The sequence below is a fragment of the Pagrus pagrus genome (genome assembly GCF_965226575.1).
Source record: "Pagrus pagrus genome assembly, chromosome: 6".
Lineage (NCBI taxonomy): Eukaryota > Metazoa > Chordata > Actinopteri > Spariformes > Sparidae > Pagrus > Pagrus pagrus.
The window spans coordinates 24,763,146-24,777,516 of NC_140190.1; the positions used below are offsets into that span (position 1 = coordinate 24,763,146).

At 41.2% G+C, this 14,371-nt stretch overlaps 1 protein-coding gene across 1 annotated transcript in view; it reads right to left on the reverse strand.

Annotated features, from left to right (window-relative positions):
- The window catches only part of cachd1 (cache domain containing 1), a 92,766-nt gene that overhangs the window by 11,667 nt on the left and 66,728 nt on the right, over window positions 1-14,371 (reverse strand). Inside the window, exons 11-24 of the mRNA XM_084354265.1 lie at window positions 13,385-13,508; window positions 13,135-13,252; window positions 10,801-10,969; window positions 10,503-10,645; window positions 9,483-9,664; window positions 7,865-7,975; window positions 6,151-6,273; window positions 5,409-5,508; window positions 5,187-5,303; window positions 3,970-4,130; window positions 3,519-3,605; window positions 1,456-1,572; window positions 785-936; window positions 142-303 (exon numbers count right to left, since the gene is read on the reverse strand). Of these exons, the coding sequence (XP_084210391.1) occupies window positions 142-303; window positions 785-936; window positions 1,456-1,572; window positions 3,519-3,605; window positions 3,970-4,130; window positions 5,187-5,303; window positions 5,409-5,508; window positions 6,151-6,273; window positions 7,865-7,975; window positions 9,483-9,664; window positions 10,503-10,645; window positions 10,801-10,969; window positions 13,135-13,252; window positions 13,385-13,508 (1,866 nt within the window). The remainder of the gene's footprint in view (window positions 1-141; window positions 304-784; window positions 937-1,455; window positions 1,573-3,518; window positions 3,606-3,969; window positions 4,131-5,186; window positions 5,304-5,408; window positions 5,509-6,150; window positions 6,274-7,864; window positions 7,976-9,482; window positions 9,665-10,502; window positions 10,646-10,800; window positions 10,970-13,134; window positions 13,253-13,384; window positions 13,509-14,371) is intronic.

A 14,371-nucleotide genomic window follows, 5' to 3' on the forward strand; every position in this document is an offset into this window, starting at 1 on the left:
GAGGCCAACCAGTGGGCAAATAACTCAATAATCCACCACAAATGCAGAACACAATGCTCTCTGAGATGATGTGTATTATTGTCAAAAATGACTTAATCAATTTATCAATTATCAAAATGAGACTCCATCCATCAGTCCTACCCTGTGCTGCCAGTGGTGACATGTGCTGGTGTGATCGCCTGTGGATCTGGTGTCTGTATGCATACACAGCCAGCACCAACACCATGATGCATCCCATAATGCCCCCAGCGACTGGACCCACAGGGGCGCTCTTGATCATGTTCAGAGACGCCACCTCTTCATCTGTGGAGGAAAGGGAGAGGAAGAGACAAAAGGATGGGCAGAAGGTCGTTTAAAGTACAAAAGATTTCAGACCGCTCGTGATGTGACAGCAGGCTAACATGAAACAGCTCGGACTCAGATCCTAAATCATGCAGCGACGCTGAGACATCTTCTACTTCACATCTTTTCTTTCATCAGCGTGAAATGCTGAAGAAAAAATATTCAACGGCAGGCAGACGCGAATTCTCCTTTTGAAAAAGCTGATAACAGAAGCAAAGAAAAAGCAACAGAAAAGTTTCAATCAATCTGAAATGTTGGTTATCTGTGATCTGCAAAAAGAGCATTTCTACTGCCCCAAAGACCCTGGAAATAATTACACTTTCTTCTGCGGCTGGTTTGTTTCTTTACTCTCGGGCTGATGAGATCCAATAAAGGATGTAGTTATCCCATGTCTTTACAGCGGGCACCTCTGTAGAGTTTGACTAAATCCACATTCACTCACCTAGCATTCCCATGCCGTCTGCATAGGGACTCTTGGCGCCGACGATGCCCCCGAAACACTCCTTCTGCAGGGCACAGTATGGCTTGTCGAGATGAGTCTTACCATCGCTGTCCACCATGCACCACTCACAGTCCAACACGCCGAAACAGTCACTGAAACAGAGCACACAATTTTGGAATTATGTGCAAATGAATGAATTAAACCCTCCTTGCCATGTTGAACAGCAAGCTTACATGTAAAATAACTTTTCGACGTGACCCAAGTAGTAACAAATCTTTCTGAGACAAAGGGGCTAATTTTTATATCATACAGCAGATTGGCTGCTGCATGCACAAAGCCATGTTTTTGTGTTAAATGTGAACTAACAATAAAAAAAAATTAGGATTTATTCCTATAGTGACCTGCAAATAAAATGATATGAGGGATGGAAGAAATTTCCCATTTGTTACCACTGGGTGGAGCTGTGCTGTTCATCACATTCTCATGGTTGGCCCTATAACTTATTTGTAAATAAATCCCATACACCTCATTATAGATTCATGTGTGTGTTGTAAATGTCTGGTGGTATATGGTTCTCTAAGAGTGTGTTGATATAAACGTCATACATGCATTGATTTATTCATCACAGCCGTTAACGTGTACTTTACAGGTGTGTAGTTCAGTGTGGTTACCTGCTGGTGTATCTCTGACTGCAGCGAGTGTTGATACACTGGGGCAGGGTGTCATGCAGAGCGGGATCAATCACGTTCAGACTGACTGGTTCCTGATGCACCTCGCAGCTGGGATTCCTGTACATAACACACACAAGGTGAAAATACAGCAAGGTGCAGGCACAGTTCATTATTTTAGTCAGAAACTATTCATTGGCTGACAACATCCATCCAGATCATCCAATGAAACACAAATACAGTGAAATTGACTTAAAAAGGAAATCAAAGCATGAGCCCTCAAAGGAATGTCATCAGCACATCAATTTATGCAAAGCACCTCTTAAAGGACAAACACCAATGCTGCTTGACACATAACAGAGGAAAAATCTGACAGTGAGGAATGATAATTGCATGTCTTCCTGAAATAAAGAAGAAATTGGCATTTGAAACATTGCCGTGCTGTCAAAGGCTGCTGACGGCTGATGAAAGGAGATGGGAGAAACAAGAGAGAGATGTGAGAGACAAGATCAGGACTGAAAGGACAAAAGAGATAGTATGAAAGAAACAGCAGATATGGAAACACCCACAAACATTTACACAGCTCTGAGAGTGTCTACAGGAGCACGTACACATCTGCAGATAAAATGATAACAACAGGAACTTGTCAGCCTGGAAATGTGTGCATTTGAATACACTGCTATCATGTTCAAGGACTAAAGAACAGAATTTGGCAAATGTGTCGTCTGACATTGAATGATAAGTGCTAAACACTGCTGACAGCAAGTTAAAAAAGAACTTTTAGAATTAATATTGGAGATATTTCACATATTAATGATGCAAATAGTTTGTAATGTGATTTTTAACTTAAGACAAAACGTTCATGGTTATCACCTGAAAGATAATTAAACAAGTACTGAGAGGAACATTCTTATTTGACTCTTTCCTTATGGCTAATTCACGTCATCCTATGACAGGGTTGCTCAAAGTTGGCCCAACACAACTTGGGATCCTTGTATCATTTTGCATCTTAAGAAGAAAATACAATGCAACACAAGAGGTGTTTGCTTTATGCCAGTGGCCTACCATTAAGTTTCAGTTATGGCCCTCCAAAGGAAAGCGTCTGTGTGCTCCTGACCTCAGACTGTATCTGCCTGGGCTGTGACTGATGGTGGTAAGTTATGGCATTATAGTGAACTTTGTTTTTCTTTTTTTAAAATCCATTTTATAAAACAGAAACATGCAATTTAATTCAGTACATTATTATCAGTGATTGAAGTACACCTGACAATGCAAACAGAACATGTTTGGACACAAGTAAATAAAAAGAGAAAGGGGGAAAAATAAGGTATTAAGGTCTTCTACAGATAAAAAGGGCAAAATGAGATGCATAGTGTGAATGAACTTAAATGTGACATAAGTACAGGATAAACAAAGTTGCACATTTTCCTTAAGACAGCTGAAATCTTTTCATTCCTTTATGTTTCTATCTTTATATACATTTTAAAAAAACAGACCAGACTTCTTATAACCTCCCTTGGTAGATCATTAGTCCTTGTGACTGATGATTTGAATGAGGAAAGGTCACTCTTTAACCATTCATCGGAACAGTTTGTGGCACTCTTCCACTGGTGGACAACAGTCCTAGAAGCACCAATAAAGCCTCCAGCACAAGTCCAAATTGTTCTTTAAATACACCTGGAGGAAGCACAGACCTGTCTGCTAATGAGCTCAGCTCATTTTAATAACCACTGTCCAGTACTTTTGACTACTTCTTTACAGAAAGGAGAAAACATTTAGAAAACAAGCTTAAGTCATTTTCCATTTCAAAAGGAGTTTGAGGCATTTTATTTGAATGCAAAATCCTGGTAATACAAATGATGGATTTCCTCTGGTCTCTGTTATTATATGCACTGCTGCTATGTGATATGAGTGCCCTTCACACCAGGCTACATTACTGCCAACAGTCCACTCTTCCTGAAGAAAAGGATCAGGCATCAGCGGACTGACTTATATTCACAAGCAGTGCAGACTTTGTGGATATAAATGTTATTTATTTATTGCGGCGCAGATGTGTTTGCACTGACCTGTTTTCAGCATTGGTGAGGTTGCCAGTGCACTCATTGACCTCCAGGGGGCACTCACATGGACACTCACATTCATTCTGTTCCATCCTGGAGAAAAACACCAAGAGTGACGAGAGAGTGAGAAACATTCTCATTATACTTTACTGTGATGACACACAATGAGCTACATTTAATTGGTTTTCTGATGAAGTAATAATGTTTTTACATGTCCACATATTCAGTGTTTCATTAGCTGAGCTTCTGCTGGATCAGGATGTGATTGTTAATGAAGTTCACACACTGTAATGACTCTGCTGCAGCATTGTTTGATCAGATCTTCATCTTTTCTGAACAAATATGCAAAACATCAATTCTGTTTTCCTATTACAGTAGGATCATGTCATCAGACAGTGACACCTCAAAGAGAGGTAAAACAGTGAATCCCTCATGAATGTATGGGCGAAGGACCGACCTGTGGCAGTTGAGACAGAGCCGGTCCACGGTGCTGCAGGCGCAAAACGCCAGAGAGTCGCACGTCTCGTTGACGATACCGGCGAAGGCATTGGTGCCGGGGATTCGGGTCAGACGGTACTTAGAACAATGGCTCCCATGGACCAGGTTAGTTAGGTCCCCCTGAGAGAGAGAGACATTTCATCAACACATCATTAGGCATTGGCCAAGTACGCGTACACATACAAGGAATTTGACTCTGGTTTAAATTGCTCTCCGTGTGCTACACAGAAACAGACATACGGCTAGAATCATGGAGAGAAATAAACTGAACAAATAGGTAAAAAAGATTATAAACAAAATAAAGAATAAGAATTGTGAATGAAAGAAGAGAAAAGGAAAAGTTTTAGCCTAAACACAAACTCCTGAAAACATCAACATTAACCAGACATCAGTTAATTCACTAGTTAGGCAAACAAATCATCTTGTAATTTTTTGACAGATATTATGACTGGAATATGAGTCACAATTTCTGGGTACTGTGCTAAACAAGCACGTTTCCATTATTTATAACTTTATTTATATCATATATATGTTGCAACACATTTTATTTTTATTTAAAAACAAAATGCAGCTCCTGCTGTTGGGTCTTGCACATATTGCAAATGTGATAATATTTCAAGTAGTAGTGCAACACTGTGACTAGCAAGGGACATGAGGTACTTAAACAGATTAGGTTTATTGACATTATACAACATCTGCTCCTCGTGAAACTAAAAGTAGGCACCAATTAAATACTATTAACATGTTATAAAATGTACCTTAATTTTTTAAAAGCTAAAACCTTAAATTGGGATTGTACACTCTCAGACTTTCTAACAAATCAAACCCACACAGCAGTTGTAATGGGATTGGTACAGGAACAGTTCAAGGCTGCAACACCAGGGATCACCACGAGGTGGCAGTGTTACACTGTCACATATTCATCATTGCTCAGGAAGGCCTCCAGGAGTGTGTTACTAAGTATAACTGTCAGAGTGTCTGTGCAGTCATTCATAAATCCAGTTAGTCACATCACAGATCACATTGCCTCAGAGGGCTTTACAATCTGTAGAGTGAACAACAAGCAATAAATATCCCGTCTATAGAACGGATACCTGTGTATACAGATTACAATGACAAAATATCTGATACAAGTAGATTATAAAGACATCAGTTATCGGAGTTATTCGGACTCACCATTATGCTGGTGTTGAACTTGTAGAAGCGCTGCACGGTGCGATCGCTGAAGCTGTTGCACAGGTTTTTCTTGACAAAGTTGGGATGGTTTAGGATGTCATTGGCCACCAGTGGCTCCTGTCGTCAACAAGAAGGGGTGACGGTGTGAGAAAAAAGGAAAAACATGAAAAGGAGAAGAAAGAAGCTAAATTCAATTTTGAACATTCGTTCCTGGTCCTTTACCTTGTGTGTGATGTGCTGCTGCTCTGCAGGGGCATGACCTTTGGGGTCAATCAGAGTGGGGTGAGCGACCAGATACCCTCTGTCCTCCATGATGAAGCACCTGCAATGTGCACACACAAGTGCAATATGTAAAGACAGCAGACACAGTGGCTGGATATATGCAATTTTACATGAGTCATACTTTTTTTTTAAATCCTTCTTTTTCACACAGTGCTTAATTCAACTTCACCCTGCATAATACAGCTCCATTCTACTTCACTCCATTCCTTAAACACTCTGCCAAATAGTGCTCCTCTCTTCCCCACACCCACTTTGGGCTAATCCTGTTTCATATGGCTCCTGAGCACCAACAGAGAGAGAGCATGAAGGAAATGGAGAGAGAGAAAGAGCGAGAGAGAACGAGGGGAGACAGACGGGGCACTGGGAGAGGAGGGGGTGGAAAAAAAGGATGAAGAAAAAAACAAAAAGGGAGACAAAAAGCTGGAGAAGGTATGTAGGACTGAGACAGCAGCGACGTCACATCTCCGGCAGGAATGCCGTGATAATCCGCTTATCTCTTCTTCCCCTTTCATTTTTTCTCCACAAGTCTCTGCACAAGTTTAAGTCTTGCTCAGTAATACGGAAGTTTAGCCACTCTCTGAATACATTCAAGAGAAAAGGCAAAGAAAGAAAAAGAAGAAGGATGGAAGGGAGTGAGAGGGTCAGAAGATTAAAAAGAGTCAGCCAACCATCCTCTTCCTACCTGATCTTGTTGCCCTTGTCCTGGTTGCAGATGGGAAGCAGATCCAGCAGGACCTTATAGAAGTAGCGTAAGGTGAAGTCTATACCCATCACTGCGATGGCATAACCAGGAGCCATCTGAGAGCTGCAGAGAGACAGACGGAGAAAAGGAGCAGACAAAAGAGAAACATAAAGGATTTTTTTAAATGAAGAAAAATGTTTAACTTTTCTGTTGAACTGTTTGCTGGGAGCTGTATGCAGAGAGACGTCACTGTCTTACAGAGAACATAAATATTTAGCAACAGCAGTCCAGAAAAAAAATCCCCTTTAAACACATACACAAAATACATCACACACACACTCTTTGAACCTGTGTTTACACAGGATACAGACTGCGCAATGTTATGCTCACTGAGCCAGTCATCAACACACTAATCCAGACTGATACTGACTGTTTATACTGTACATTTGGTAAACAGCTCCTATTGTATTCGTGCAGGCAGCGTTGTGGCTCTAGGTCGCATTTTAAGCTCACAGAACTAGAAACATAAACACGTAAATCTCAGCCATAGTAACTTCTTAAAGCCTCTGACTCAGAGGCTGTGTCCAAAACATTCTGCTTTAACGTCTATAACAATTAACCAAAGCACAGGAATACAGTGGCTTGCTCAAGGGCACTTCTGGAGAGCAGATACTTGAAGATAACCAACACCATTTGGTTTTAGGCAGCCCTGAAGTCTCCTTTAGCCTCCTTCAAATTATCTCCCGTCTTCAGAGACCGTGTGTTCTGCTCAAATGACTTCCGGGCTGACAGCCTAACAGCCCACAATAATGTCTTGGCTCATAACAATGAAACTGTTGATTAGCAATATCTACAGCGAGCTGATCATTTTATTGTGTTTCTGGACGCTCCGCAAATTACTGCCCATTATTCATTCTGTGTTTTTTGTGACTACCAACCCGTAAGGGAAATATCTGGCTCTTTTGCTGCTCAATGTTCCACTTTGTTCACCAGCTGGGCTCTAACTGTGTGTGCTGTTTGGTGTTGAGAAGGGCCGGACAGCTCAACATAGTGTAACTGGTACTCTGCATTTAACCCAACCCGAGGGAGCAGTGGGCGTGGGTTAACCTCAGCACCTGGGGACCAACTCCAGATCTAAGCCAGTGCCTTCGGTCAATGGCACCGATGGGAGAATGATGCTATTTGTGCAAGTTTTGATGGTGGGAAAAACCGGAATACCTGGAGGAAAGCCACATAAGCATAGGGAGAACATGCAAACTTCGCACAGAAAGGTCCTGGGTTGTTCGATCCCAGGACCTTCTTGCTATTAGGCAAGAGTGCTAACCACTGCACCACCATGCTGCAAATCACAGGTATGTAACAGTTTGTCAGACGTAATGTAGGTGCTACATACAAAACTCATCATAACAATGTTTTGTGTTGAAAACTTGTATGTTGAAGTAAACATGTATGTAATGCTGTGATCCTACCCTCTCACTGAAGTTACATAGAGCAGAAACAAGTGATGGGGGGCGGAGTGGCTGAGACAGAGACACCATCCACTCTATTACAAGACGCTGTATCATCAACATGATTTTAAAGCTGATATTTTAAAGCTAAAAGTTACATAATGTTGATTAAACATCTACTTATTCAGGAAAAGACTTGTAGAACTTGATTCCTCTGGCAGTAAAATGTTAGATAGCAGAGCAGTTTACTCGGGTCTTCTTCTTACCTGGATGCATGGATGGTGTGGCTGATGGTGACAACGTAGCCCGCACCGCCCACATCCAGGTAGGGTCCTGTAAAGGTGATGAGGCCAGGGTTTGCCACAGCATGCTGGTACCTGCACAAGACAACAAAGTTAAGTTCTCTCTCTTACTAACAACAAAGTCAATGAGATGTTTTGAAGATGTTTTCACAGGCTTTATCCAAACAGTCATTACAGAGAGAGAGGGGACATAACAGCCGTGGATTATACCAGCACAATTTATGATTATTGATTATGATTAAACTGTACTTTAGAAAAATGTTTTGATTGGACTCTCTGCATATGAGCTGAACTCAGGTTCTCAGTTTTACTTGGTTATTCTATAGATTTCTCATAGATTTCATGTTTTGAAAATCTAAATTTAAAAGCAAGTAGTCAAACTTTTCTGATATGATTATATATGTCGAACAACACATTTCATTTATAGCTGAATCTACCAACAAAAAGCTGTTTGAACACCTGTAAGCTTAATAAAGTTTACATAACATTATTATGATTATCATCAGTTCTTTTCTTTTATCATTCCACTCAGCCTGGCATGTTTGCAGTGTTGTAAAAAAAGTACCCAAAAGTCATTCTTGAGTAAAAGTGAAAGTCACCCATACCAATAATAACTGATTACAAGTCTTAAAGGTATCTCTAGGTATATTAGATCTACTAAACTATCAAAAGTACAAGTAAAATTATACACATATTCACATGTATGTATATACTGTATGCTATGCTTATCAACATTTTTCTGAAGGTTGCATCTTTCTTTTTTTATCCAACTGTCGATTAAATAAAATCATTTAAAAATGTGCGATTTTGGCTCCGATGCAATCTGCAAAATAACTGGTAACTAAAGTCATCAACTAAATGTGCTGCAGTAAAAGTTCAAAATGTGCCTCAAAAATGTAGTGGAGTGGAAGTATAAAGTAGCAGGAAATGAAAATACTTGAGTAAAGTACAAATATCTCAAAACTGTACTTAAGTACAGTACTTGAGTACATACACTTGGTTACATTCCATCAGTGTTTGTAGCAAATATTTCATACAAGTCATATGGTTCATTACTCTGTGTATACAATTGTTTCAACAATGTAGTAAAAAAGGATGAAATGTTGTAATTAAAGCAGGGTTGACATTTTAAAGCGAACACTTGCCCTGGGCTGAACAACAACACGTCAACGGACGTGATAACTTTAAATGGATATCACATAACTAGGAAACACACAAAACAGTCCAGAATGATATAAGACTGCGTTAATTCAAAAAAACAACTACTTTGATTAAAGTTTAACCTCTGAGTAAACGTTGGGGAAAACAGGGTTTTGCATTACATTTTATTGGCTCATTAAAATCTAAAAAAAAAGTTTGATGAGTAAATCTTCACTTAAATCAACTCAGTAATGGCTGCTGACCAATGCAAGCACAGAAATGAACTACAGTTTGCACATACTCATTACCTTTAACTCCTACCTACCCAACACCATCTCATACCTCCTTTTGCTCCCCACATGCACACACACACACACCCACACACACACACGTCTTCACTCCTGCCCCCTCCCCCTCCCTCCTTCACACCCTCAAGCCTCACCATTGTCGGCGGGTCGGGTCGAAGGCTTTGTCCATCAGTGATCCTGGATAAATCCGGAGCACCCCACTGGGCGTTGCTATGTAACGGCGCACAATGTAGCAGTTGAGGCTACTCATTTCCATTAGTGTCATCCACTCATCCGTGACGTGACTGGTCGCCATAACCTCGTTCCTGACAGAGGACTGCAGAGGGGAGAGGATGAAGGGAGCAGGGAGAGAGAGAGGAGAGGGATGGTGAGGGAAGAGGAGGTAAAAAGAGTTGAAGAAGGAGAAGGAGGAGAGAAGAGTCTTAATCTGGGGGTTGGCCTGAAATGTAAGTTGGCTAAAACTTTTGGCAAGTTTGCCTCCAGTCTCCATCAACCACAATCCTCCATCCACCTAAACCTGAAGGGTAATTATCATTCTACTGTATTGCTGCTAAAGATAGTAATTCTTACTTTTTAAGATTAACTATGAAAGTATCATCAAGAACTCACAAACAGCACAGCTCAGAAAAACAGTTTTATAGGATTAAAAGGGGCCCGATTCGGCCTAAAGTGCTGAAAAACACCCTGAAAAATCACATCTCAGTACGATTTTCAGAGAGGCTTCAAAGTTTGAAAGGGGTGATGAGGTCACTGGAGGGGGCCTTTAAGACTAGCCTGGGAATCAGAGCTGGGACCGAGGCTTAGAGTTCAAACTCTAACCCCCTACTCCCCCCAGGACAGGAATGCACACACACTGCCAAAACCACGTTGGGGTTTGTCCCCTTCTTAAAGATGCAGAGCTTCATTTCAAATCTGTGAATTTTAGCTGTAATGTAAAGCAGCCTGAAACGATGTTTGCCAGAAATCACAATAAATAGATTTAAAATTGTGAGTAAAAAGTGCATTTAACACTTCAACTATCTCGGGACCCATTAAAATATGAATATGTGTGTACAGGAGGGCTGGATGTGTGCCATGTGCTTGTCAGGTAAACAGCATCAACTGTGTGTGTGTCTGCAGGCTGGTCTTAGCCGTGAGTTCCCATGCTTGTGTACCTTGAGGCCAGGGTTGGCTATGAGCCTGGTGTTATCACTCAGGTAGGCGGTGTAGTGCTCCACCATGCGCTTTGTTTCTGGCTGACTGAGGTGCTCGTAGGGAGAGGAGAAACTACCAGCTGCCAACATCACAGTGGGGGACTCTGGGAAAGAGACAGAAAGGGGAACAAGGGACAGTCAGAGATGCTAATCAAAGTTTTGGAGCCGACTATGGATGAAAATAAAAGTCTGTAGACTAATTTATTTCTTAAATTTATTGTGTTTTACTCCACTGCTTTGGATTTGGTGCTTGTCTTACCAACTGTGGCGAGCTGTTTGAAGTGCAGGCAGGAGCTGGGCTGACCCAGCAGGTCCAAGCGATGGTACAGTAGCTTGGAGCTGGGAGCTGTGTTCAGGTTCTTCAGCTGCTTCACCGGGATCTCCGGCTGCACGTACACGATACACAGGATGAACGACGTGTCCTGAACCTAGAAGACAAGATATGAGTGGAGGACAAGGCTCATTAATTCAATATTTCTATAACTGTCAATGTATCCCATGAAAAGAAGTTAACAAAAACCGACAACTGAGGGTAAGAGTTCTTGGTCAATAATGGCGCTCTACAGCACAGAGCAATAATCCAGGTCAGGTTTTCAATAAAAGGGTCATACAGGTATAAAAGGGTAAAATTTGAGCACTTCAAGGTACCTAAACCAACAATGTCTCAGGAGAGACAACTCCATAAAGAGGCGGTCCTGTCTGCTCATGAAAGCGCAGAGAGCAGGATCCTCCTTTTATGTCTGGTGATTACCGCTCCAAGTTCATGCAGTGACGTAAAGAAGGAAGAGGACTGCTAACTGCAAAATGGACAGGAAGTTCGCTAAAATGACGACAAGGCTCGCAGCAGCTTTAATGCTTCTTTTAATTTCAAATGTTAAAAGATGTTTTTGTTTCCATGAGTGATTATGTGGATGGAAACACAAGAATATGCTGAATATCAAGCATTTTTCAGAGATTATATCTAAATTCAAGCATATTCCTGACCTTGAAAATATAGCAGTTAAATCTAAGCATTTTCCAGTCTTTCAAGACTTTGTGCAAGCCCTGTTATTAGTGGAATCAATTCATTGTAGGTTGTGGTATTTTAAAGGTAGACTCCAGAGAATGCTGCAGAAAGCACAGAGGGTTGCTAAGAAAGATGAAAAGTGAACTTATAAATAAAATACTGGTAGTTGATGTAATTTCTACACCCCGCTCCTACACACTATTTACAAACTGGAAGCCAGAGTCACCGTGACATTACACACACTCCCCATCCCTACCAGCCCTCTTGTTCAGTGTTTAGTGTTTCCAAGGGCTGCAGGCGCCTCCCCGAGAAGATAAATGTGCCCGGCTCAACATCTGCTTCCACACCACTGATTCTAAATAAACCATGCAGGGTTAGAGATTTTATTGTTAAATCATGTAAAGTGTCAAACAGTTTTCAGGAGGACCCAGGAGCTTCTCGTGACTCTCTTCTTACTTGAGTCACAAGCACAAAATGAACAGCGTGTGATGGTAATAAAGAAGTCCTGGACATTATTTGGATGTACAAGATGACAGAACGTTTGTGGGAAACAACAGACTCTTCTCAGTTTTTCTTTCTAGGTCATTTTGCCATTTTTCTGGCTCTTGAGAGTTCATATTAAAAAACAGACTGCTGCCAAACTCATGGCAAAGGTGACGTGTTTGAACTGCAGCGCCTGTGTGAAAACACCCCCCCCCCCCCAAATATGTCAAAAGCTTTTTAAAAAGGCAAAAAGTGAAAAGCCTGAATTAAGTGTGATATTTTTGCTCCTGCCAAGAACCTAAATGTCAGAAGGCAAAAAGACTCAATATGGCGTGATGTTATTGCTGTTCTGCTGCCATTCCTTCCCTGAACACAACATTTCTGGGCCGCAGAGGAAAAGCAGATTGGAGGGACACGGACAGTTTCTGGGTGTGGGAGCGCTCGGTTTTATTACACCGACTAAATTTAAGGTGGTGGAGGTTTGGTGAAGACATTAAGGCTGGGAGCATAAATCTCTATACTGCTTTCAGACAGTGGTACAGTAATGATAAAGAGGTGAAGACCGAAATGGAATAGATAAAGAGGAAGTAAATGAGATGGGTATCCTCCCACCACGACAATGGCTGGTGGGAGCTTCGTTTTGCTTTAAATATACGATGCTATCGCTCACATTTACTCTGGACAACTGGCATCAAATGAGAGGAACAAGAAGCAATTTTTTTTTTTAATTCCAGCTTCACATGTTTTAATTTACAATTATTCTCTGGCAACAAATGATTGCATCCTCTTACATCATTTATTTGACTCTTCTTTGGAGAACTCCAAGTTTCTCTGGGAAACTTTAAAATGATCATAAATTATTAGGAAAACATGACGCTACGACTCAAATAATATATAAAGACGAAGAAGCATGTATGCACATCATTCTTGATCAGACTCCTCCATTATATTCATTTGGTGCATTTTTTCTAAACATCACTCATCCAATCTTTTCCTCTGCTCTTGATTCTTGAGCTGCTGTAATAACAAATCTAGGGCGGAATCAACAAAGTTTATCTGATATCATTTGTGGGTGTCTGGACTGTGAAGGTACATGTCACCTACCAGTTTCCAGGCGTAGCTGACGTTGTATGCGTCTTTGCTGTTGTCTCTGAGTCTGTTGGCGTGCCAGGACAGAGAGGAGTTGACAGGCACAGCAATGACCTGACTGCCCAGAGGGAGGCTGCAAGAAATACACACAATCAAACAACAAAAAAATAGACAAACTACGCTACAAGTGAATGGCTGGAGGAATCCTGGTTTTAAATGCTGTTTGAACTCAACAGTTATTCAAGTGTTCGTCATCCTTTCTTACCCGAGGATGTTCTGTCGGACAACAGGGAATCCTGGGATGTTCTCGTAGTGGATGATGTCAGTGTGCAGGGGAGGTTCAGTCATCAGGTAGGGCCGTGTCAGTGACGGATGCATCAGGGTGTAACCTGGAAAATCAGACAAAAGCAATATCATTAATCAGTGCTTGTAAATATAAAGACATACAGAGACCAATCATGGAAAACTGAATCGGCAGAGAGCAGCATTAATACAACTGTTACAGACCAACAGGGAATTCTGTGGTCACTGTCAAACATGACCACGAAGAAGAAAGTGAATATAATGAACAGGCATCATTGGACGTATGTAGCTGTACTTAAATAAATAACAAAAGAGGCCCCATTCACTAAAAATGCACAACTGTGAAATACTTGTTTTGTCATGGTTGACATATGCCACTAATGATATCATGGTATAATGACTTACTGCTCCCAATAAGTTAATTATTGTTCCTGAATATGGCTGAGTCTAAATGCCACTTCATATCTCATTCACCTATTCAGGCAACTTGTGCAGTAACTGCTCTGAAGTTAGTCCAACAGAAAGTCTAGCCAAGATACAGCCGCCTCCTTATCAAACCCTTTTCGTGAAAGCATGAAGGAAAGATAAACAGATTTAAAGTTAGGAAAACACCTCCTGCCTGTGTGCTGTTCTGCAGCGTAGAATTACACATTTTTCGGCTGTTTGTCAAACTTAAAACATTTGGAGTTTTATGCTTGTAGCGTTTCCAAAAACAGCTGAGGGTGGCAGATGCTGCTCACTATCCAAAATCTTAAAATTCCGCTGAGAAAGACGACTGCATCGGCAGAGGCTCGGTATCAAACAGTATCTGGTGGTGCTAAGGAGTGTGGTGCTGTGATAAACACAGCTTCTAACAGCAGCAGTAATCATTCTGGGGAGACACTAAAAGCCCTGGGGATGCAGGATCGGGACTGAAAGCCCATCTGTTTTAAAAAAAAAGAAATCATGT